Source organism: Anser cygnoides, chromosome 23 (genome assembly GCF_040182565.1).
Source record: "Anser cygnoides isolate HZ-2024a breed goose chromosome 23, Taihu_goose_T2T_genome, whole genome shotgun sequence".
Lineage (NCBI taxonomy): Eukaryota > Metazoa > Chordata > Aves > Anseriformes > Anatidae > Anser > Anser cygnoides.
Window position 1 is genome coordinate 8072803 of NC_089895.1, and position 18733 is coordinate 8091535.

The 18733-nt window shown below is 68.6% G+C and overlaps 1 protein-coding gene across 4 annotated transcripts; it reads right to left on the reverse strand.

Moving 5' to 3' along the window:
- Positions 1-60: 60 nt before the first annotated feature.
- Positions 61-18386, reverse strand: PLEKHG5 (pleckstrin homology and RhoGEF domain containing G5). Of its 4 annotated transcripts, none has more exons than XM_048067359.2 (22): positions 18236-18386; positions 11287-11363; positions 7458-7587; positions 7237-7339; positions 7050-7110; positions 6841-6932; positions 6627-6763; positions 6403-6551; positions 4403-4588; positions 4061-4231; positions 3891-3986; positions 3749-3799; positions 3409-3558; positions 3221-3331; positions 3005-3154; positions 2782-2919; positions 2580-2699; positions 2372-2504; positions 2145-2260; positions 1902-2071; positions 1044-1826; positions 61-962 (listed from the first exon to the last, which is right to left on the reverse strand). In XM_048067359.2, exons 3-22 carry the CDS (start codon positions 7498-7500, stop codon positions 953-955), a joined length of 2970 nt encoding a protein of 989 aa, XP_047923316.2. In that variant the 5' UTR covers positions 7501-7587; positions 11287-11363; positions 18236-18386; the 3' UTR covers positions 61-952. The 4 variants fall into 4 exon arrangements, with proteins under 4 accessions (XP_047923316.2, XP_066838249.1, XP_047923317.2 ...); XM_066982148.1 differs by lacking the exon at positions 18236-18386 and adding an exon at positions 17787-17974; XM_048067360.2 differs by lacking the exon at positions 18236-18386 and adding an exon at positions 13893-14866.
- Positions 18387-18733: the final 347 nt, after the last annotated feature.

An 18733-nucleotide genomic window follows, 5' to 3' on the forward strand; every position in this document is an offset into this window, starting at 1 on the left:
CCACAGCGCCCTGGGGGCTGCCCCAGGTGCCCCAAAGGAGAGGCGAGGCAGGCACAAGCGTGCACACAGCTAGGTTTATTGCTCGGCCGGACCACAGCGGCAGGAGGGGCGGCCACGGCACTGGCCCCCACCCACCAGGACCGCGCTGCAGCCAGCACAAGTGCCTTGGCCAGCGCGTGTCCATGGCACAGCCGCCGTCACCTCCCTGTCCCAGCAGGCAGTGCTGCTGCGGGGACAGCCTGAAGCTAAATAAAAACACACTCCATGAGGGTGCCCTGCTCCGGTGTGGGCCATGTCTATGGGCAGCAACTCCCCACTGGGCCATGGACCACAGCCTGGCATGGGACGGCACCCAGCACTCGGCCCCTGCCATGTCAGCCCGTGCCACCGAGGCTCCTCGCTCCTTACACTGGCCTTGGCCACCCACAGCCGCTGCCTCCCACCAAACTGCCCTGACCAGGCCCTGTGGCAACCGCCAGCCCAGCACCGTCCCCTCCTGCCACCACCCCCGGCCTCCCACCCCGCGCGCCGGCAGCTCCGTGCCGCCCGCGCCACGGCCCTCTCGCACCTTCTCCGCTCACCGCCGCCAACATCACGATCCCTCCTCCCCCCGGAGCCGCCCCAGCCCGCAGCCTTCCCGGGCGCAGCCCTGCTCCACCCCACCGCCTGGCCCCAGCGCTCTGCGGGCGAGGGCTCAGCCCGAGCCATGCGTCGTGTCCGGCCCCACACGGCCGCTCCCTGGGTAGAAATGGGCAGCCTGGTGCCGCCCTGCCCGGGACGTGTCCTCCCAGAGGGGGCCGCTCCATGTCCCCACACATGCTCGCGTGACATCCTGGCACAAGCTGGCGGGCACTCGCTCTACCCGGCCCTGGCATTACGCTATGGTTAGAAGCAGGAGGAGCTCCTCGGAGCGGCCGCGCGTCCATCCTCATCCTCGCCACCCTGGCAGCTCTCAGACCTCCCTGCAAGGCACAGAGAGAGAGAAGCACTGTTAGCATGGGGCCCTGGCGCACGGCGAGCAGAGGGGAGGGGGCTGCACGTACGAGGCCGTCAGCGTGGAGTTGAGGAGCAAGGTGGTCCGGATCCGGTAGAGCTGGGCCATCGTCAGCTTGCGGTGCTGTGCCGAAGGCGGGTCCGAGAGGGTGCGGCGGGCGGGGGGCTGTGGGCCACGGCTGGGCTGGCCCAGGGCGGGCCCTGGGGTCTCTGCGTGTTCCTCCGGCTCCGAGAGCTCAGAAGTGGAGTCACCGCTGCTGCTGCCAGCGCTGGGGGTGGCTGGGTGCCCCGGGGCACATCCAGTCCGCTGGGGGAGCGGGGGGCTGGGGGGGGCCGCACAGAGGTCAGAGAGGCTCCGGCTCTGGCTGAGCGGGGCCGGGGGGCTGGCCAGCAGCTGCAGGAGGCTGGCCTCCGACTTGGACTTGAGCACCTGGGCCTTGCAGGGCAGGAGCTGCACAGGCATCCGGCGACGCAGCCGGGGTGAAGGCGGCCGCGGGGTTGGGACATCCCGCCCCTCCTCGGCCACCACATCCTGCTGCCGGGTGAAGTCCCGCGGTGAGGCGGGCGAGAGCGTGCCGTAAGCGCTGTCGATGGATGCCGAGCGGCAGCTGCTGGTCTGGGCGGCCGGGCCCTGGGGCAGGGGCAGGGTGTCCGTGGGCAGCTCTCTGATCAAGGTGCTGCTGGAGGTGCCGGTGCTCACAGAGGTGCCGGTGCTCACGGAGGTGCTGTCTGATGGTGAGCCAAACGGCCCCACGTCCGAGTCCGGGGAGGAGAGCTCATCACCACCATCCACCACCACCACCGAGATGGTCTCAGTGGAGCCATCCGAGAGGCTGCAAAAGCGGGGAAGGTGAGGAGGGGGCGGCACTGTGCCCAGGGGAGTGCAGAGCCCCTGTCCCACTCCGTACCACTGCTGGGAGTCCAGGCTGGTGCTGCTGCGGCGCAGGACAGTGGGCGAGCTGGCGGCTGAGGTGCTGCTCTCTCCATCTTCCTCCTCCTCCTCCTCTTCTTCCTCTTCCTGCAGGCGCTGGCACTGCCCGCGCTGCAGCTCCTGCAGCCGTAGCCGCTGCAGCAGGTTCTGGGGAAGGGGAGGTGTCAGTGGGCAGCAGGCATGGGACCCCCTCGCCCCCCTCACCCTCGGCACCCCTCACCTGCGCGTTGTGCAGCGCCTCGACCCAGCTGCGGCACAGCGACTGCCCACTGGCCTGGAAGGTGTAGGCAGCCACAGCACTCCCAAACTCATTCAGGTAGATGAGGAGGAAGGAACCTGCGGGGACGGGGGGCCGTGAGCTGCACCATGGGGCCAGCCAGGGCTCCCGGCACCTCCCTGGGGTGGGGGCCAGCTGCCCAGTGCCCCATCCCCACCAGGGCTGCTCACCTGGGTCCTTCAGCTCCCGACAGACGACCTTGTCCACCAGCAAGGGCTGCCGGACCACCTTGGTGCGCTCAGCCTTCTTGACAGGCTTGGTGATGAGGAAGAGGTCGGTGAAGAGGAAGCAGTAGACATCCATCTGGGGACAAGAGCAAGACTGTGGGTGCTGGCCAGCACGCAGGGGGGCGAGCTCCCCGTCCCCCGTGGTCCTCACCTTGCTGTCTTTACCTTCCCGCATCTTCAGGCTGCCCTCAAGGAGGAGCTGCCGGGTGTCGTCCGGGGAGGTGCCGGGCATGGGGGCCGTCAGGTCCAGCCGCAGGAACTCCTTCAGCAGCTGCGGGGAGCCGCTGGCATCAGCAAGGGGCAGGCCACGGCCTGGGCGGCACGAGACAGCAGCTCTGGCACGCCCAGCCTACCTTGTCCACCTCATCCGTGCTGCCCTCCACCACCTCGTAGGCATCGATGCGGCTGAGGATGGCAGCCAGGCGCTGCTGCTCCTGACGCTGCCGCATACGTGAGTTGACGTGGTTGATGAAGTGCTCCACGGAGCCGATCTGCAGCGTGGGCAGCAGATGTGAGGGGCTGGGGGCTGCCCCACTTCGAGCCCACCTGCCTGCATCCCCATGCCGTGCCCCTTACCATGGTGAGGATAGCATCACGGGTGCGCGCGTCGTCCGTCTTCTTCAGCACAGACTTGAGGAGCAGCGGGTACTTGGTGAGGCGCTGGTGTGGCTTCACCAGCATGTCGCTGAGCTTCAGGCGGCTGCACTGCTTGTGCTTCTCGGCCCACTGCGGCATGCAGGTGTCAGCCCCGGCTGCAGCCACGGCCCCCACCCTGTGCTGCTCCCACCTTACCGTCACGTAGGCGCGGAAGAGCTCGCTGTCCCGCAGCAGCGTTCGCATGTACTCCATGCAGCCCTCCTCCTCCATGCAGTACTGGATGTAGGGCTTGAAGAGCGAGCCAAACTGCGGGCAGCACAGAGGTGTCACCGCTGGTCACAGCACCGCACGGCCCCCCAGCACGGCATGGGCTCCCCGCTCACCGTCTTGAAGCCCTTGAGGAAGTCCACGGGGTCGAGCAGCGCCTTGGTCCGGCGGGCCTTGTCCAGCACCGGGGCCATGACGCTGCTCCACAGGCTGCGGTGCAGCTGGATGATCTCCCTGATGTTGCCAAAGAGTCGCTCGGCATCCACCTGTGGGGTAGGTGGGGAGCTGCACAAGGCCCAGCACCATGCCAGCACCACGGGTGGGGGTCCCAACCCCACGCACCCCACTCCATGCTGGGGAAACCCCTGCCACGTGCTGGCCCCCCGAGACCACCTGCGGCGATACTGCGCCATTCCCAGACCCCGCGCAGCCCCGGCCCGCCGCGGTGCTGCTCACCTCGCACAGCAGCCCCGACTCCTGCAGGTTCAGTAGGCAGCAGAGGAAGAGCTGTGGGGACAGAGCAGGAGCCCGTGGGGGAGCTGCTGAGGCACAGGGCACCCGTAGCCGGGGATCCCTGGCGGGCGGCAGGGGCACTCACGTCGGTGATGACTTTGAGCTTGCGGATGTAGGTGGCCTCGGTGTGCAGCAGCTCCCAGATGGCTTCCTGCTGGTGGCACTGCCGGCGCGTCAGGGCCTGCGGGGCTGAGCGTTAGTGCCGCGCCAGACGGGGAGTGGGGACGCCGTGGCCACCGGCACCCCTGGCCCTACCTCCGTGCCCTCGATGATTTGCTGCCAGCTGTCCTCCAGCGCCAGGCTGCTGTCATCCCCGTCCTCCTCCCAGGAGTCCTGGTCGAAGCGGAGCTGCGGCGGCAGCTTGGGCAGCCCGAAGCTGCTGTAGGTGTGCAGCTTGCTCTCCAGCTGCTCCATCTTATCCACCTCCTGCCCAGGAAGCGTGGAGCCGATGGGCCAGGGTTGGAGGGGACAAGGCACAGCCCTCCCCGCGCTGCCCACAGAGCTGGGGCGTGACCACAGATGACCTCCTCCCACCGCCTCAGCCCAGCGGGGCTGCAGCCTCGCCGCCCCCACACCCCTCCCCGCGCGCCCACCTACCCGCCCGAAGGGGCCGGTGCCAGCGCCGGAGCTGAAGAAGCCGCTGAAGCGGCTGGCGGCACGGTTCTTCCAGGTGTCGGTGCCATTGGTGGGCAGGGAGCCACTGCCGTGTGGGGACAGCTCGGGGCCAGGGATGCTGGCGTCCCCCAGGAACTCCGTCATGTTCTTCCTCCGCCTGCCTGGAGCCTGTGCGGGGACAGCCGGCGGTGTCCCCAGGTGGGCGCCTGGCCCTGCACACTCCACGACGCGGGGCCAGCCCCAGGGGGCCGCGTCCTGCCCCTGCTCTCCTCCTCGCCTGGCTGCGGCCGTGCCGCTGGGATGGGCCCGGGGTGGGGATGGCGGCGGGGCAGAGACGACAGCGCAACACAACCCAACAGCAAGGCCAGCCTTGCGTGCAGACAGCGCCGTGCCTGCGGCAGGCTCCGGCTCCCAGGGCTCCAGCCCCCGGGGCAGACGGGTCCCCCCGCCGCACACCCGCAGCCCCGTCCCGTGCCGGGGCGCGCAGAGCTGTGCCCTCCGTGGGGCACGAGCCCGCTCTGCCGGCGCCCGCACTGACCTGCGTACCTGCATCCCGGCTGCGTGCGGGCCCACGCGGCCGCTCCTCGCCCTCGCCCCGGCAGAGCGGGGCACCGCGGCTCAGCGCATCCCGCGGGGCCGAGCACCCCGAGCCCCGCGCCGCCCGCCCAGGCGTGCTCTGAACTTGAACTGTGAAGTCGGGCAGGCTCTGGCCGGGCTCCTCCGAACAAAAGGAGGTGGGGCCAGCGCAGAAAACCTAATTTCCCTCCTCGCCAGATAAGCTAAACAGACCCAAACAATTCGCTGGCAAAGATCAAAGACCCCCAGCCCGCGGCAGGAGCTGGGTCCCAGCCAGGCAGCGCCCACCTGCCCGGGCACCACGGCACAGCCCCGCTCACGCATCCCTGCATCCCTGCGCCAAGGCCATGCGGGGACGTGGCCACTGCCCTCTCCTTGCCCCGGCACAAAGGGCGGCCGGGCTGCAGCTCCCCGCCTGCCCACGGGACTCGGCACATCCCTGCTCCCTGCCACGTCCCCTCCCAGGAGGGCACCGGGTGGCACAGAGAGCCCCACCACCCCCAGACCCCCAGACCCCCTGGGCCATTGCCGTGTGCCTAGATGAGCCCTGGCGAACCTACCCCACTTCGCTCCAAAAGTGGCCCCGTAGCTCACCGTGCCATGCTGTCCCCAAGCATCCCGGGTCACACCAGCCCTGCTGCCCTGGCTCAGCTCTGCTCCTGACTGCCCCCGGGGACCTGGCTGGGGCTGAGACCGCCGTGGGGGCAGCCCCACGCCCGCCGGCCCCCTTGCCCCAGCAGGGGAGTGCTGGTCCCGCTGCCAGGCATTGTAGTGCTGGATGCGGGCAGCCACCAGCCCCGGCCACACAGCCAGGGTGCTGCCTTCAGGGGCCTCTGGCACGGGGCTGAGAGCCGCTGTTCCCCTGCTGGGTACCCTGGGGCCACATCCCCCAGGAGCAGGAGCTGCGTGGCTGCGTGGCCCCATGAGGGTGGCACCTGCTCCCACGGGGAGTGGTGCTGAGCCCGGCCCCACGCCTTATCTGGGGCCAGGGTCCATGGGGCAGGACCGAGGCTGCAGACGGCAGCTGCCAGGCGCCATGGCGAGGAGGGACGGCGGCCACGTCCCAGCTGGGAGTGCAGCCAGGGCAAGCCCTGGGGTCGATGTGGAAGCTCACAGCCTCCCCGCGGGGCCCTGGGGTGTGGAGCTGCCCGTTTGCTTTGCTCTGGTACCAGCCCGTACGTGGCACGGCCGCGGGGCCACCAGCTGAGCTGCCACGCCTGGCGCAGGCACTGCGGTGTGGCACGGCACAGCACTGCTGGCTCAGCACAGCTGGGAGCTGAGCCTGGGGCTCCAGGGAGGTCTTCGGCCCGCCAGGCATGAGGCCATACAGGAGACCAGACATGGGGGCATAGAGGGCTATGGGAGACCCCATCCCCAAGCTCCCCAGGGCCACCACCGGTACTCACCAGGACCTCAGCACCCTCCCGGCGGCCGGGCACCAGCTCCAGCGCTGGCCCGAAGAGCGCAGCGGTGCCAGCGGGGCGCAGGATGGGCAGGCTGGCCGACCGGGCATCCCGTGCTGCCTGCTCCACTTTCAGCTCGTCCCCGGGCTTGGCTGTGGAAGTGCAGAGCCGTCAGAGCCCCCAGCCCCGTGGTGCCTGGGCCTGGCCCCCCGCAGGCCTCTCCGCACCTTTCACCCGCAGGTAGTGTCCCCCGAAGCGGTACGCCTCGAAGTGGAGGGAGAGCGGTGTGTTGGACTGGTCCAGGTAGATGTCCACCTTGCTCTGCTCGATCGCCTTCCTCTCAAAGACCGGCAGCAGCACCTCCCTGCGGGGACACCAGCCCCGTGGGTCCCATGGGGCCCCTGCACCAGGGCCGTAACCAGGCGGCGGAGGTGGACTCACCCCAGGGACTTCTTTTTCATGGCCGGCACGATCTCCGCCTCGATGTCGACATTCAGGTCGAACTTCAGGGTGAAGCACTCCTTGCTGGGGTCCTGTGGGGGATAAGCTGCTCACCAATGGCCCAGTGCTGGGCTCCCAGCCGTCCCAACTGGGCCGCAGCACAGCCCCTGCACCCTGCAGAGCCCATGGGGCGCGGGACGGTTCCTTACATCCGTGTGTCTGCGCCGAGCCTTCTTCTTGGGCAGCTTCAGCGCCGAGCTCTTCCTGTCCCTGCAGGCACAGCACGGGCAGGGTGACCGGGGCGCCCCGCAGGCTGGGGACACGCAGGGTCCGGGCACCGCGGAGGCACCCGCTCTGCCCCGAGCTGCCGCAAGCAGGGGCTCAGACACGGCTCACCCCCTCCCGTCCGCCGGTCCCTCGTCGTCTTCCTCCACGTCGGAGGCAGGGCTGGTGCGCGGGGGACACGAGCGGGTGGACACGTTGCGGGCCAGGATGGAGCCTGCGCACAGGCGTGGGGCTGAGCTGTGCCGCGACCCCCAGCCCCACGCAGGGTCCGCCAGCCCCGCACGGGTCCCACTGCGGCTGAGGGGTCCGCGGCTGCGTCCAGCCCGGCTCACCTTGCGGGGGCAAGTCGAAGCGGATGTGCCCGTCGAAGTGCATGGCGCCGTGGAGGCGGCCGTCGCAGACCTCACACAGGCTGAGGGGGCTGCTGTGGTTCAGCTGCTGGCACTCGGCGTGGTGGCATACCTGCGGGGCGCAGCCCTGGGCTGGGGCGGGGGGCCGGGCAGCAGGACCCCCACCCCAGGCTGTGCTCCGCTCTGCTCAGAGCTTCTTGGCTCAGGGGCAGTGTCAAGGTAGGGGAAGGGGACAGCAGCGAGAGCAGGGAACAGCCACGAGGCTGCTGGTGCTGCCGTGCACGTGGGTCCGCAGCACCGAGCCCCCTGCCCAGCTCTGCTGCACTGCGCGGGGACCCCCGAGAGCCACGGGGCTGCAGCAGGAAGGCTGCACGATGCCTGGCCACGGGGGCAGGGAGGGGACCAGGGGACAGCCACCTGTGCCTCGTGTCGCCGAGCCTCCCCAGAGCCACCACACATTGCTGGTGCCCCTGGTTGGGCTGAGGGCGCGCCAGGCCCCTGCCGGCTCCCGGGGAGGCTGTGGGGCCGCTCCAGAGCCCCTTTGTGTTTGCAGGATCAGTGTCCCCACGGCAGGACGAAGGAAGCAAGTGTCTGCAGCAAAACAATGCTTGCAAGCCGATGCATTTCCTCCGATTGTGCACCCGGCCTCAGCCTCAGCCGGGCATTCACAAGCATTTATTTTTAAACCCCTGGCCAGCCCCGAACGTGGTGCACGGCCCGTGACCCCTCGCTGGAGGCTCCGGCTGGCCCCGCAACAGGGGCCGTGGTGCTGCTGGTGGCTGCAAGCCTGCACCGGGGGCACGTCCCCGCTCCCTGCAGCCGCCGGCGGGGCCCCGCAGCCGCCCTGCTGCGAGAGGCGGCCGCAGCGCAGCATCCCGGGAGGCGCGGGCCCTGCCTGCGCGGCGGAGGAAGCGCCAGTGCACCTCCAGCCGCCCCCGCTTCCTGCCCTCCTTCCTCCCGGCGCTGCTGAGGTCAGTGCTGACGCGCTCCCGACACCCGCGCGCTCCCCGCCGGGGCCACCTGCCCCTGCTCGACACCCACTGCCGAGCAGCCTCCGCCGCGGCACCCGCTGATGCAGCCCGGCCCCTGGGACGTGCCGGCCTTGTGCCGCGTGGCCGTGCAGCCCCTCTGCTCTCGGCAGGGCTGCGGCGGTGACGGCCGCCCCTGCCCGCCCTCGGAGACGGGCTCTCCTCCCCAGGCTGCCCCCCGCACCCCAAACACGGCCACCAGAGACCTCGGCGGGGCAGGGACGGGGCAGCACGGCTGCTGCCGTGATGAGGCCAAGGCAAAGGATGCCTGAACCCACTTGGCCCACTCGTGCAGAGTTTTGGCAGAGCCCAGGCGATGGGAGGAGGTGGCTGTTGGGCTCGGCTGAGTGCAGTGCTAGCAGATGAGGTGGGCGGCGGGGAGCAGCACAGCACGGCCGGGCATGGCACAGCACGGCTGGGCACGGCGGCTGCAGCTGAGCCTCTCCTTACCCTGGGCAGGCTTAAAACCCGTGGCTGCTGCGGGGCTGCCACCAAGCACCTGTGGTCAGGTCAGAAACACCCTGAGGGACAGAAGGGTCACAAGGTCCGGCCCCGCGGTGGGGTCACTCAGTCGCGTCCCGCAGAGCCATGCACAGGAGATCCCGCGTGGCCAGGAAGGAGCAAGCACCAGCCAAGCCTGCTGGGGCCCCACCGGCACCTCTCGGGCAGCTGGAGGCAGGCACCACGCTCAGGCAGCCAGGAGACCCCTGGGTTTGGGTGCTTTTCTCTGCCCTGACCCCCCAGCTCCATGTGCACCCACCCGGGGGCAGCCCCAGGGCCCCGAGAGCCCAAGCCCAGACTGCACCCCGAGCACAGCCTCACTCATCCCGGCCCCAGCCGCGCCGATCCCCACCGAGCTCGGCTCCCGGCCTGGGACCCCCACCCCACGCTACCTCCCGTGGCGCTGTCCCTCGGGGGTCTCCGGTGCCGGCGGCAGGGCTGTCCGTGCGGCTCCCTCCCAGCACTGATGGCGACCGGCCGCAGCCCAGCGCCACGTGTGTCCCTGCCGGAGTGTTTACCCAGCAGCTCCACCCGTGCAAACACGGCCACGACACGCCTGCTGACCACCGCGCCGGATCCACCGCAAGCACCGTGCCCGGCACCGCGCACCCCTCGCCTGGCACCGGCCGCAGGGCGCCAAGGCGGTGCTGGGTCGCGCCCCCCTAATGCCACGGGGGGGTCGTGCAGCAGGAGACACCAGCCCGGCTCCCTGTGCCCTCGACGCGGCCACGTTCCCGCGGGAGCAGGGTCCGGGACACTGGGCAGGCTGCCGGCGCGGGGCTGCCTCTGATCAGCCTGGCTCTGAAGGAGCCGGTGAGCAAAGCCCTTCTGAAACTCAGTGCTTGAAAGGTCACTGCGTCGTTACTTCCTCCCCAGTGCTCTCCAAAGCCAGTGCCTAATTTCAATAAACAGAGTAGCCCCGCTCATCTGCTCAGAATAAAAGCCCTCGATGGTGTCTGCCAGGGCTCCAGGACTAAGCAGCCATCGCTCTTGCTGCTGTAGGAATTTTCCTGTGGTGGCCTTCCAGCCGAGGCCACGAGCATCACGCCGCACGGCCGTGCCAGTGGGGAAGGGCCCGAGCACCGCGCTCCCTCCCCGCAGCCACAGCCCCCGACCCACCGAGCAGGGGAACCCTGGCACTCACCGGGAGCCGGCGCGGCCGGCGCTGCAGCAGCAGTGAGGACAGCCCTGGACCGAGCCAGCAGGTCGAGCAGCCAGAGATAAGGGGCCCTAAATCCACTCCGGCTTTACATTAGCGATCAACAAGATTAGGAGAGGTGGCATGGGGCACTTCCAGCCGCGGGCACTGCTTAACTCCCGGGGCCCTGCGCGGCCCAGGGCAGTCCCATCCCTCTGCACCTCCACTGCTGCTCGGCCAAATGAACGCGGGCACAAATGGCACGAGTGCAGCTGCTCCTCAAGCGGCTCCGCACGGCACCCGCTCCCCGCAGCACTGACACCAAGCCCCGGTACGCAGCCGTGAGCTGCCGCAGAGGATCCCTCCCTCCCGGGCACGTCCACGCTGCCTGTGCCGGCTTGCCGAGCGGTGCGCTCCCACCGGGAACAGGACAGACGGGCTCAATTAGATTAGCCTAAATTACACCAGGTGGGGAAACGGGGAAGCTGCCGCCGTGCAGTTAAATCCCAGCTGTGCACGAGCCCGCGGATACCCACGGGCTGCAGGACCGCGACGCTGCCGAGAGATGCATGCCCAGCAGGGGCTGGCACTCTCACCACGGGTGGCCACGCAGGGGATGCAGCTGCCAGGAGCCGCTGCCCTTCCCTGCCAGGTCCCATCAGCTGCCCGGGGCTTTTTTCCTGCACCGGGGCCAGCGGGTGGAGCAGGAGCAGCAGGGTGCAGGCACGGCGCTCCCTGGGGCTCTCCCACAAGGGCTGGCGAACTGGCGCTGCTGCTGCGATTCCCACGGCCCCACGCCACCAGCACGCACGGGAACGAGCTTGCGCAGGGCAGGGGGCAGCACGGCCCCCCCCACGCAGCAGCTCCCGGCAGCACGGCTCGGCCGGCCGGGGCTGGCCTCACGGCTCCGGCACAGCGCGGGCTGCTCAGCGCCCCGTGGCTGCCGGCCAGGCGGCTCCACCGACCGGTTCTGCCGGCACACGGAGGCACCAGGGAGCCAGGGCGAGACCGCAGGAGCCTGCACCCGCCCCGGCTCTGCCGAGAGGAGCGGGGCACAGCCGCGCACCGAGCGCCGCGTGCCCGCTGCCCCTCCTCGCCCACAGAGCCGAAGCAGGAAAGCGGCGCTGCCCGGCTCAGGACCTACCTTGGCTGCCCTCCTCTTGTCGGTGCAGTCGGGGTGCTGGCAGTGCAGCCCCTTCTCTTCCGCCGGGCACCGCTCGTCTGTGGGTGAGAGCCAGGGTTAGCACCGGGGGCACCCGGGGGCCCTGAGCGCCCACAGCCCCGTGCCCGCCCCTGCCCGCTGTGTGGGTGCTGCCCCCGGGCCCGCCGCCCCTGCACTCCACACACACCGCTTCTGTAACTCAGCAAAGTGCTCGGGCTCAGCCGAGGCTGCTCCTGCCCCACAACCCGTACAGGAGGATGGGTCCCTGACAGCGAGGGCCCACCTTTTGGGCGCAGGGCAGAGGAAGCTGGCAGCCCAGCTGGGGACAAACCATCTCCTGAGCTGGTGAGCAGTGGCAGCCTCTGAAAACGCCCTGGCTGCCCAACCCCCCATAACCCCATGCCCAAAACCCAGCACTGCGCCTGCTGCAGAAGGGCAGCGAGCACCCTGCGCTGCCCCGGCAGTGTCAGGACCCGCTGACTCCTGCCCCAAAGCGTGGGGCTGCTGCTCTGGGCGTGCAGTGCCGCGGGGGGCTGCTGGCTGCCCACAGGGGTGCACAGCACCCCCGAAACGCGGGGCCAGGCAGGCCTGGGATGGCTCGCTGGCGGGAGAGGGCAGCCAGGAGCTGCCCCTGGGATGGGGACGGAGGCGCCAGGCACTGCCAGCGATGACGCACGCTGCTCTCCCCAAACTCCCACTGCTGCAAACTCAGGAATGGGCCCAAAGCCCCAAACCTTCCCTAATATGGAGATTTATTTCCTGACGGGCGGCAGCGCCGGGACAGCCGCGGCGCAGACCGGAGCCCCGAGGTGCCGGGGGTGCGGCTGACCCCAGCAGCACGGCCCCAGCCGGGGCGCGGGACATCACCCTGCACCCGCTTCCCACGCCGGGCACGGGCCAGGGCTGCGAGGGCAGCGCTGGGAGCGCTAAATCCGCCGCTCGCCAGCCCCCAAAGGGGCTTATGAGCTGCTTTAAGTCCTAACAGTTAAATCGGCCTTTGGGACAAATCCTATTTTGAAGGCTTTTGTTATACGTCGCATCTAATAGTTTAAAAATAACAGACTGCGGGCGGCTCACGGCAGACCGGCGGGCACCAGGTCCCGAAGCGAGCGCCCTCCTGCAGGGCAGCTGGGGACGGGGACAGGGATGGCGGCTGTGCCGGGGGCTCCCGCGGGAGGCCTGGGCTGGGTGTGCTCGTCCCGCGCGGAGCCGTGGCAGGGCTTGGCGCGGGCAGGGCTTGGCGCAGGCAGGGCACAGCGGCCCCAGCCCCAGGAGCTCATCTGGGGCTTCCCCGCCGCTCCCCACAGCCGATCCCTCTGCATCCCTCCTGCCAACAAAAACAGCTTCTGCCCCGGCCCCAGCGGGACGGGCTCGCGGCCAAGGCCGGGTTAGGTTTAGTCTGTGGAAAAGCTGCTGCCTCCTGCCCTGTCGGGGCGGGGGAGCCGGGGCTGCCGGCAGCCGCCCTGTGCCGAGACCCACGAGGCTGCAGCTTCCCCCGGCTCCGCTCTCAGGACCCATCGCGGCAGCTCCGGGGAGCCCGCGAGGTGCTGGGGCGCACGCAGGCGCCGGGTCCCCACAGGGCACGGCACCCAGCAGGGTGAGGGCTGTGTTTGCCCTCCCCTCTGCCTGCCCTGGGGCACCCCCACGGGGACCCCGCGGGCACCCACGGGCAGGGCCGGGCCCGGCGCTCGTGGGAGAGGACGGGAGCACCGCGGCTGCCGTGGGGCCCCGCTGCCCACGCGCCGGCCCCGCACCGCGGGAGCACAATGGGCGCTCTGTCCCCGCTGCCGCCCCGCAGCACCCGCTGGGCTGCTCCAGCCCCTCCTCTGCCGCCCCGCCACCATTATCATTTCACTTGACCTATTATGAATAATAACGGAAACAAATAAGAAATTCTTTCATGCCAGTGAGGGGAAGTTTTCCAAACTCACTGAAATCGTGAGGACGGGCACAGCAGCCGGCGGTGCTGGGACGCAGCCGCAGCATCCTGCCCACGGGCAGCCCCCTGCTGTCCCCCCGCGGGGACACGCTGCCCACCGGCACGGCTTTATCCAAACACTGACCGCAGCAGCGGGAGCTCACGCACGTGGCAGGACCTAAAGTATGCCACAGAGGAGCTCACTGATAGGTGCATATAGAGGCAGCCCCCGGTATCTGGCAGAAGCAGGAGGGTGCCCGGGTCCCCACGGGCACTCCCAGGGCCAGGGGAGGGATCCCGCTGCCATCAGCCCCTCTCCCCCCGCTCCTGCTGGTTCGTCGCGCCCGGCTCTCCCGGTGACTCCTGCTGACGGTCAGGGCAGGAGAGCAAGGCAAGGCGGTCACCGCACACACCACGGTCACTCGCTGTTTCAGACGTCTTTTGCGCCGGGAGGAAGCGGTGCAGCCGCGTGCAGGTGCTGGTGCAGGGACGGCTCGCCAGGCGCTCCCCAGCCGCACCCGCAGCATCCCCGTTCCCGCTGCTGGCCCCAGCTGGAGCCTCCCCTGCCGTCCCCTGGACACACCAGTTCCTCTCCCTTTTTGCAGGGGTTAGAGGGTTTTCATCAAGCCCATCGCCGCAGCCACGCACTCCTCCAGCCCCCGCGACCTACCCGCCAGCTCCTCTGTGATGTCCAGGCTGGAGCTCCAGGAGAAGCGCTCCACCGCCCCGTACTCCAGTCCTGCCAGCGCGGGGGGCAGAGTCCCCAGCTCGTACGCGCCCCGCTTCTTCCAGTACAGGAACATCCTGGGGCCGCGGCCCGGGGGCCGGGGTGGCCGGCGCCGCTGCCCTCACTGCCGGGTGCCCGGGGGGGCTGGCTCGGCCGGCCCCACGGAGCCGTGCCCACGGCGCCTGCCCCGCCGGGGCCACCGGTGGGACTAGCCGGGGGGGCCCGGCTCCGGCTTTAAGAGCAGGTCCCGCTCTCCGGACAAGCGGAGCATTCATCCCGTGAGCTGGGAGCTCTGGGGTGGCGGAGGGTGCTGCTGGAGGCTGCCCAATGCCCCGTGCACGGGGCGCACAAAGGCCCTTTCTTCAGCCTCCTACAGACATTGCACAAATTTCACTTTCCGCCGTCTATGAAAGAAATTCGGCTGAGGAGACAAGACACGCTTGTGATTAAAATAATCGGCATGAAGAGCGGGGCTGTTCGGTAGCTGTGCCGTCGGAGGGCTGGGGGGAGGAATGCTGCGGGAAGCGGGGGGCGAGCGCCGCGGCTCGACGGGGCCCCGCCGGCCGGGGCAGAGCCGCTTCGGCCGCACCAGGCGTCGCCCCGGAGAGCGGCTCCGTTCACGGGGAGCCGACGGCAGCAGCGCCCGGGCGGGCGCGGCGAGGACGGGACCGTGAGCAGGCGCTGCTGAGCCCGCGCAGCTGCCAGCACCGCTCCCGCTCCAGCTCTCCACCCCGCGCAGACACCTGGTTGTGATTCAAGTTTTAAGATCGTGGCAGAACTTTGTTCCAGCTTTCCCCTGGCTCACACAATGGAATTTTTCCCCTAAATCTGAGCGAGCAGAGAAGTGCTGGGCTTAAAACCTCCCACAGGCGGCGTGCACAGACGGCACCTTTCCCCCCGCGCCCCCAGCAGGAGCCCCGGTGGTGGTGGTGCTCAGCTCCCCTACTGAGGCACCAGCAGGTGACGAGGAGGAGACGGGGCTGGGGCCAAACCCGGGCAAGCCCCCCAGCCCCTTCCTGACCGACCCTGGGACAGTTCCCAGCCTCTCTGTGGGACACTGGGGTGTGCAACTCTGCCCTTGCAGTGAGCTTCCCTCCTGGCCTCTTGCCCCAGGCCTGTTATTGTAGGTTTGTCTACATCAAAATGCATTTTTCTGTATGTTGACTTGGCCTCCATAGAGGCTAAATCCTCATCAATTAAATCCATCCATGCAAATTGTGATTTTTTTTTTTTTCTTTTAAGACCTCTCTTGGTTGGTTTAGCCACTGTCAGCTTGGGATATAAATTCAGCCCTACAAAGGTTTATGGAAAATACCTGTGCAGGAAGGGTAGCAGCAGCTGAACAAAACTGCAGTGAGCAGAACTGAGAGGAGCCGTGGGCCAGCGCAGGAGCACTTTGTGCCTGATTGCTTCCTTGCTGGGCTGCAGCCACCACCTGGTCAGCAGCACCTGGGGCACACGTTGGGCCAGGACCAGCTGCACTGCTGGGTTTGTGACACTGAGCCCAAAGGAGGGGACCTCAACACGAGAAATGGGCTCAAGGAACACGGCTGGTGTGAGCACAGCCGTGGTGGTGCCCCAGGGGGACGAGGGATGGACGCCAGCCCCGAGGACCCGTCCTGTCCATTCCTGCTCACCTTCCTGGCTGCTGCGTGCCCCTGCATCGCAGGGACTGCCCCGAGCACAGACGATAAAAGCAGCATGGCCAAGCAACAGACGAGGGCTGCTGCTGAATTTCTCTAGCCCCTGGCCACGTCTGCAGAGCCACCGCCACCGGCAGGCCCTCGGCCTCACACCTGCGGCAGCGCGAGCTTTGTGCTTGGCCTGCTGAGTGGGACTCCCCTTCTTCCCAGGGGAGCACGCAGAGCAGCAAGCGTCTGCTGCACCAGGAGCCTGGAAAGCCTCTCTGGGGGCTGCGGGGGGGAAGGGAGAGGAGAAAACACGGCGGGGGCAGCGCACCCCCCGGCGCAGCTGCTGCTCGCCCAGAAGCGACGCCTGCTCCCGCGGAGGGGATGTGCCCACGGAGCCGGCCCGGGGCTGCGGGGCCAGACCCGCGCGCTGCCTGGGGAAGGGCCGGCAGGGCTGGATCCTGCCAGCACTGACACAAACTGCCGCCCAGTTAAATCCCTAGAGCAGAACTTCATCAACATTGAAATGACTCTACCCACCAGTCCCGAGGAACGAGTTCAAACACCATTGTTTCCTCCCTGGCAAGCTCTCCCCCAGCACTGGTGCTGCTGGCTGCGGCAGCCTCCGCTGACACCGAGGCAGGCACAGATGCATGGACCAGGAGACAAGTTTCATTTTTCTCCTTTTCTTTGCAAGGAGGACGGGCACTGAGACCTGCACTGAACAAAACTCTCCCTAAAATAGGAAAAAAACTGCACGGAAAGATCAGCCAGGCTAAGACAATTCCAGCCCCAAAATTCATCATCATCAACACCGTCTTCTTCGAGTACCACATGCTCAGCATAGTTCTGCTGTTTCTACGCACCCTTTGCCAGAAAAGGTAGCCAGAACTAAAGAAAATCATTGCTGGTATGTTAGTAGATTAAAAAAAAATCACGGATCCTGTTGTATTTAGCACACTATTGATACTTTAAGTGCCAAAAAATCAATTTCCTATTGATTACAACACTTTTGTATCAAAACACAGCAGGTGGTTCACAGAAAGCCACTCCTGAAACTAACTTGAGCTTTTGTAGTGGGGAAAGAAAGTGTGACTGATATCCATGGTGTGCCCCCATCCGTGGCGAGAAGGGGGCCTGCGCCTCTCCGTTTACCTGCTGAGGATTTAGGAGGAGCAGCAGGGAGAAGCAGGTGGCCCTCAGCCAGCCCGCGCGAGGAGAGCAAGGCAAAGACAAGGCTGGTGAGAGCGTGAACTCCAGAGAAGGAGAGAGTGGTATTTAGCACGTATCCAAACAGATGCTGTGAGAAGAGAGGGAATGAATAATGGAAAACTCCAGAGCCCCGTAAAAGTTTCCTAACGGCATGCCCCACTGCGCCGGGAGCCGTCCCTGCGCGCCGCGCCGGACTCTTTACTGACCGACGCTCACCAGAGCCCACCCCGGGGAGCAGGGGGTGCAGCGGGCGGCCAGGCCCTCCCCACCAGCCCCGTCCCGGCCCCCTCAGACGTTTCCATCTGTAAATCGCAGCTGACAGGATTCAGCTCCGCCACCTGCTGCGGCTCTGACCGTGGGGACGGTGCGGCGGAGCCCGGCAGGCTGTGCCGGGGGCATTACGCGCCCACGTTCGCTATGGCGGCGCCCCCAGAAGAGGACGTTTTAAGGCTGTCCACGCACTACACGCCATTTCACTGGGAACTGCCCGTTTCCCACACTGCGGGCTAAACTAAACGCTGGAACTGGTGGGAAGATGCACACAACGCCGGCATTCACTGCTGCAGCCTCGAGCGGCCACCTCAGCGCGTGGGGGCAGGCGGCGGGCAGCGCCCCGGCAGGGCCCAGCCTCGAGGGGCGCCGCGTGCTCCGCGTGCTGCTCGACGGCCTCGGCGGGCTGAAGGCCCCCGGTCCCGGGTCCCTGCGCGGCTCCGGGCACTTGGAGCTCCGGGCACCCGGCGGCCCCCGTGCCGGGTGCGGGAGCCCCGCGGGGCTGGGTTGGGCTGGGCTGGGCTGCGCTGGGCGCTCCCCGGCCCACGCCAGGACGGGGGCGCAGCCGCAGCCCCCCCGCGCTCCCGGGGCAGCGATCGCGGCCGGCAGAACGCGGCCACCCCGCTGCCGGGGCTGGGGGCGCCCCCGAGGGGGCTGCAGCCCGCGCCCCGCCGGTGCCGCCCCCCCCCCCCGGTCCCTCCGGTCCCGTCCCCCCCGCGCTACTCACGCGTCGCCCGGCGCAGGTTGAGCCAGCTGCGGGGGGGGGACCCGCGCTTGGCCGCCGCGGAGCTCATGGCCGGGGCCGCGAGGGGCTGCTCGGCCGGCCCCGAGGGGGGCTCCCTCCACCCGCGCCCCCCGCCCCCGGCCCGGCCCCGCTCCGCACCGGGCCCGCAGCCGCCGCGGCGGGGGGCGGAGGCGCGGCCGCCCCGCTCCGCCCCGGCCCGGCCCCGCCGCACCTCTCGCAGCGCCGCTGCCCGGGGCCGGGCCCCCCCGCCCGTTCTCGCCGCCGGGCAGGGGAGGCCGCCGCCAGGCCCGGGGGGCTCGGGGCCGGGGCCGGTCCGAGCTCTGCCGCCCTGCGAGGCAGCGACGCCGCGCGGAGCCCTCCAGCTGCGGCCCACGCCTGGGGGCCCCCGGCCCCCCGTGAAGCGAGCCCCTTTGTTTGATCCGTGCGCTTACAGGTACAGCTCCAGGGCGTTAGGCGATCTCCCAGCAGCCGGGTAAAAGCATTTTCCGCGGATTGCTCAGCCCCAGCGGCAGGCAGCGCGCACCCCTCCCGCAGGAGCTGCCCGCAGCCAGCGGGGCCCCGAGGAGCTGCGGAGGGCACCGGGCCCGCCGCACAGCCGGACACGGGCACCCCTGGGGACGGGGCCAAGGGCATCGCTTCAGTAACCAGACGGGGCTGCAGGCAACGCCACACCGCGGCGCCAGAAACCCCGGCCAGAGGGGAGGTTGGCTTCGCAGTTACGGATCCATTAAACGCCCAGCTCTCCCGTTACCTATTTAGAAAAGGTGTTCCCAGACAGGTCCTCAGCTTAGCCCAGGATTCTTACTCACCCCTGCGTCACTGCCCCCAAACTCATCTTCACTCAAGCACAAATTGCTGCTCCCCCAAGAAGGTGAGGAAAAAAAAAAAAATCCCAAAGCTCCTCTAGTCCTCCACTGGGTGAGACTTAA

What these genes read in the sequence shown, in the direction of transcription:
- PLEKHG5 (XM_048067360.2), bottom strand. Translation starts at nt 14,025, where the DNA reads ATGTTCCTGTACTGGAAGAAGCGGGGCGCGTACGAGCTGGGGACTCTG. An exon ending in CTTCGACTTGCCCCCGCAAG is followed by an intron (nt 7,340 to 7,457) that starts GTGAGCCGGGCT and finishes GCCTGTGCGCAG; the next exon opens with GCTCCATCCTGGCCCGCAAC. An exon ending in CTCGGCGCAGACACACGGAT is followed by an intron (nt 6,933 to 7,049) that starts GTAAGGAACCGT and finishes TATCCCCCACAG; the next exon opens with GACCCCAGCAAGGAGTGCTT.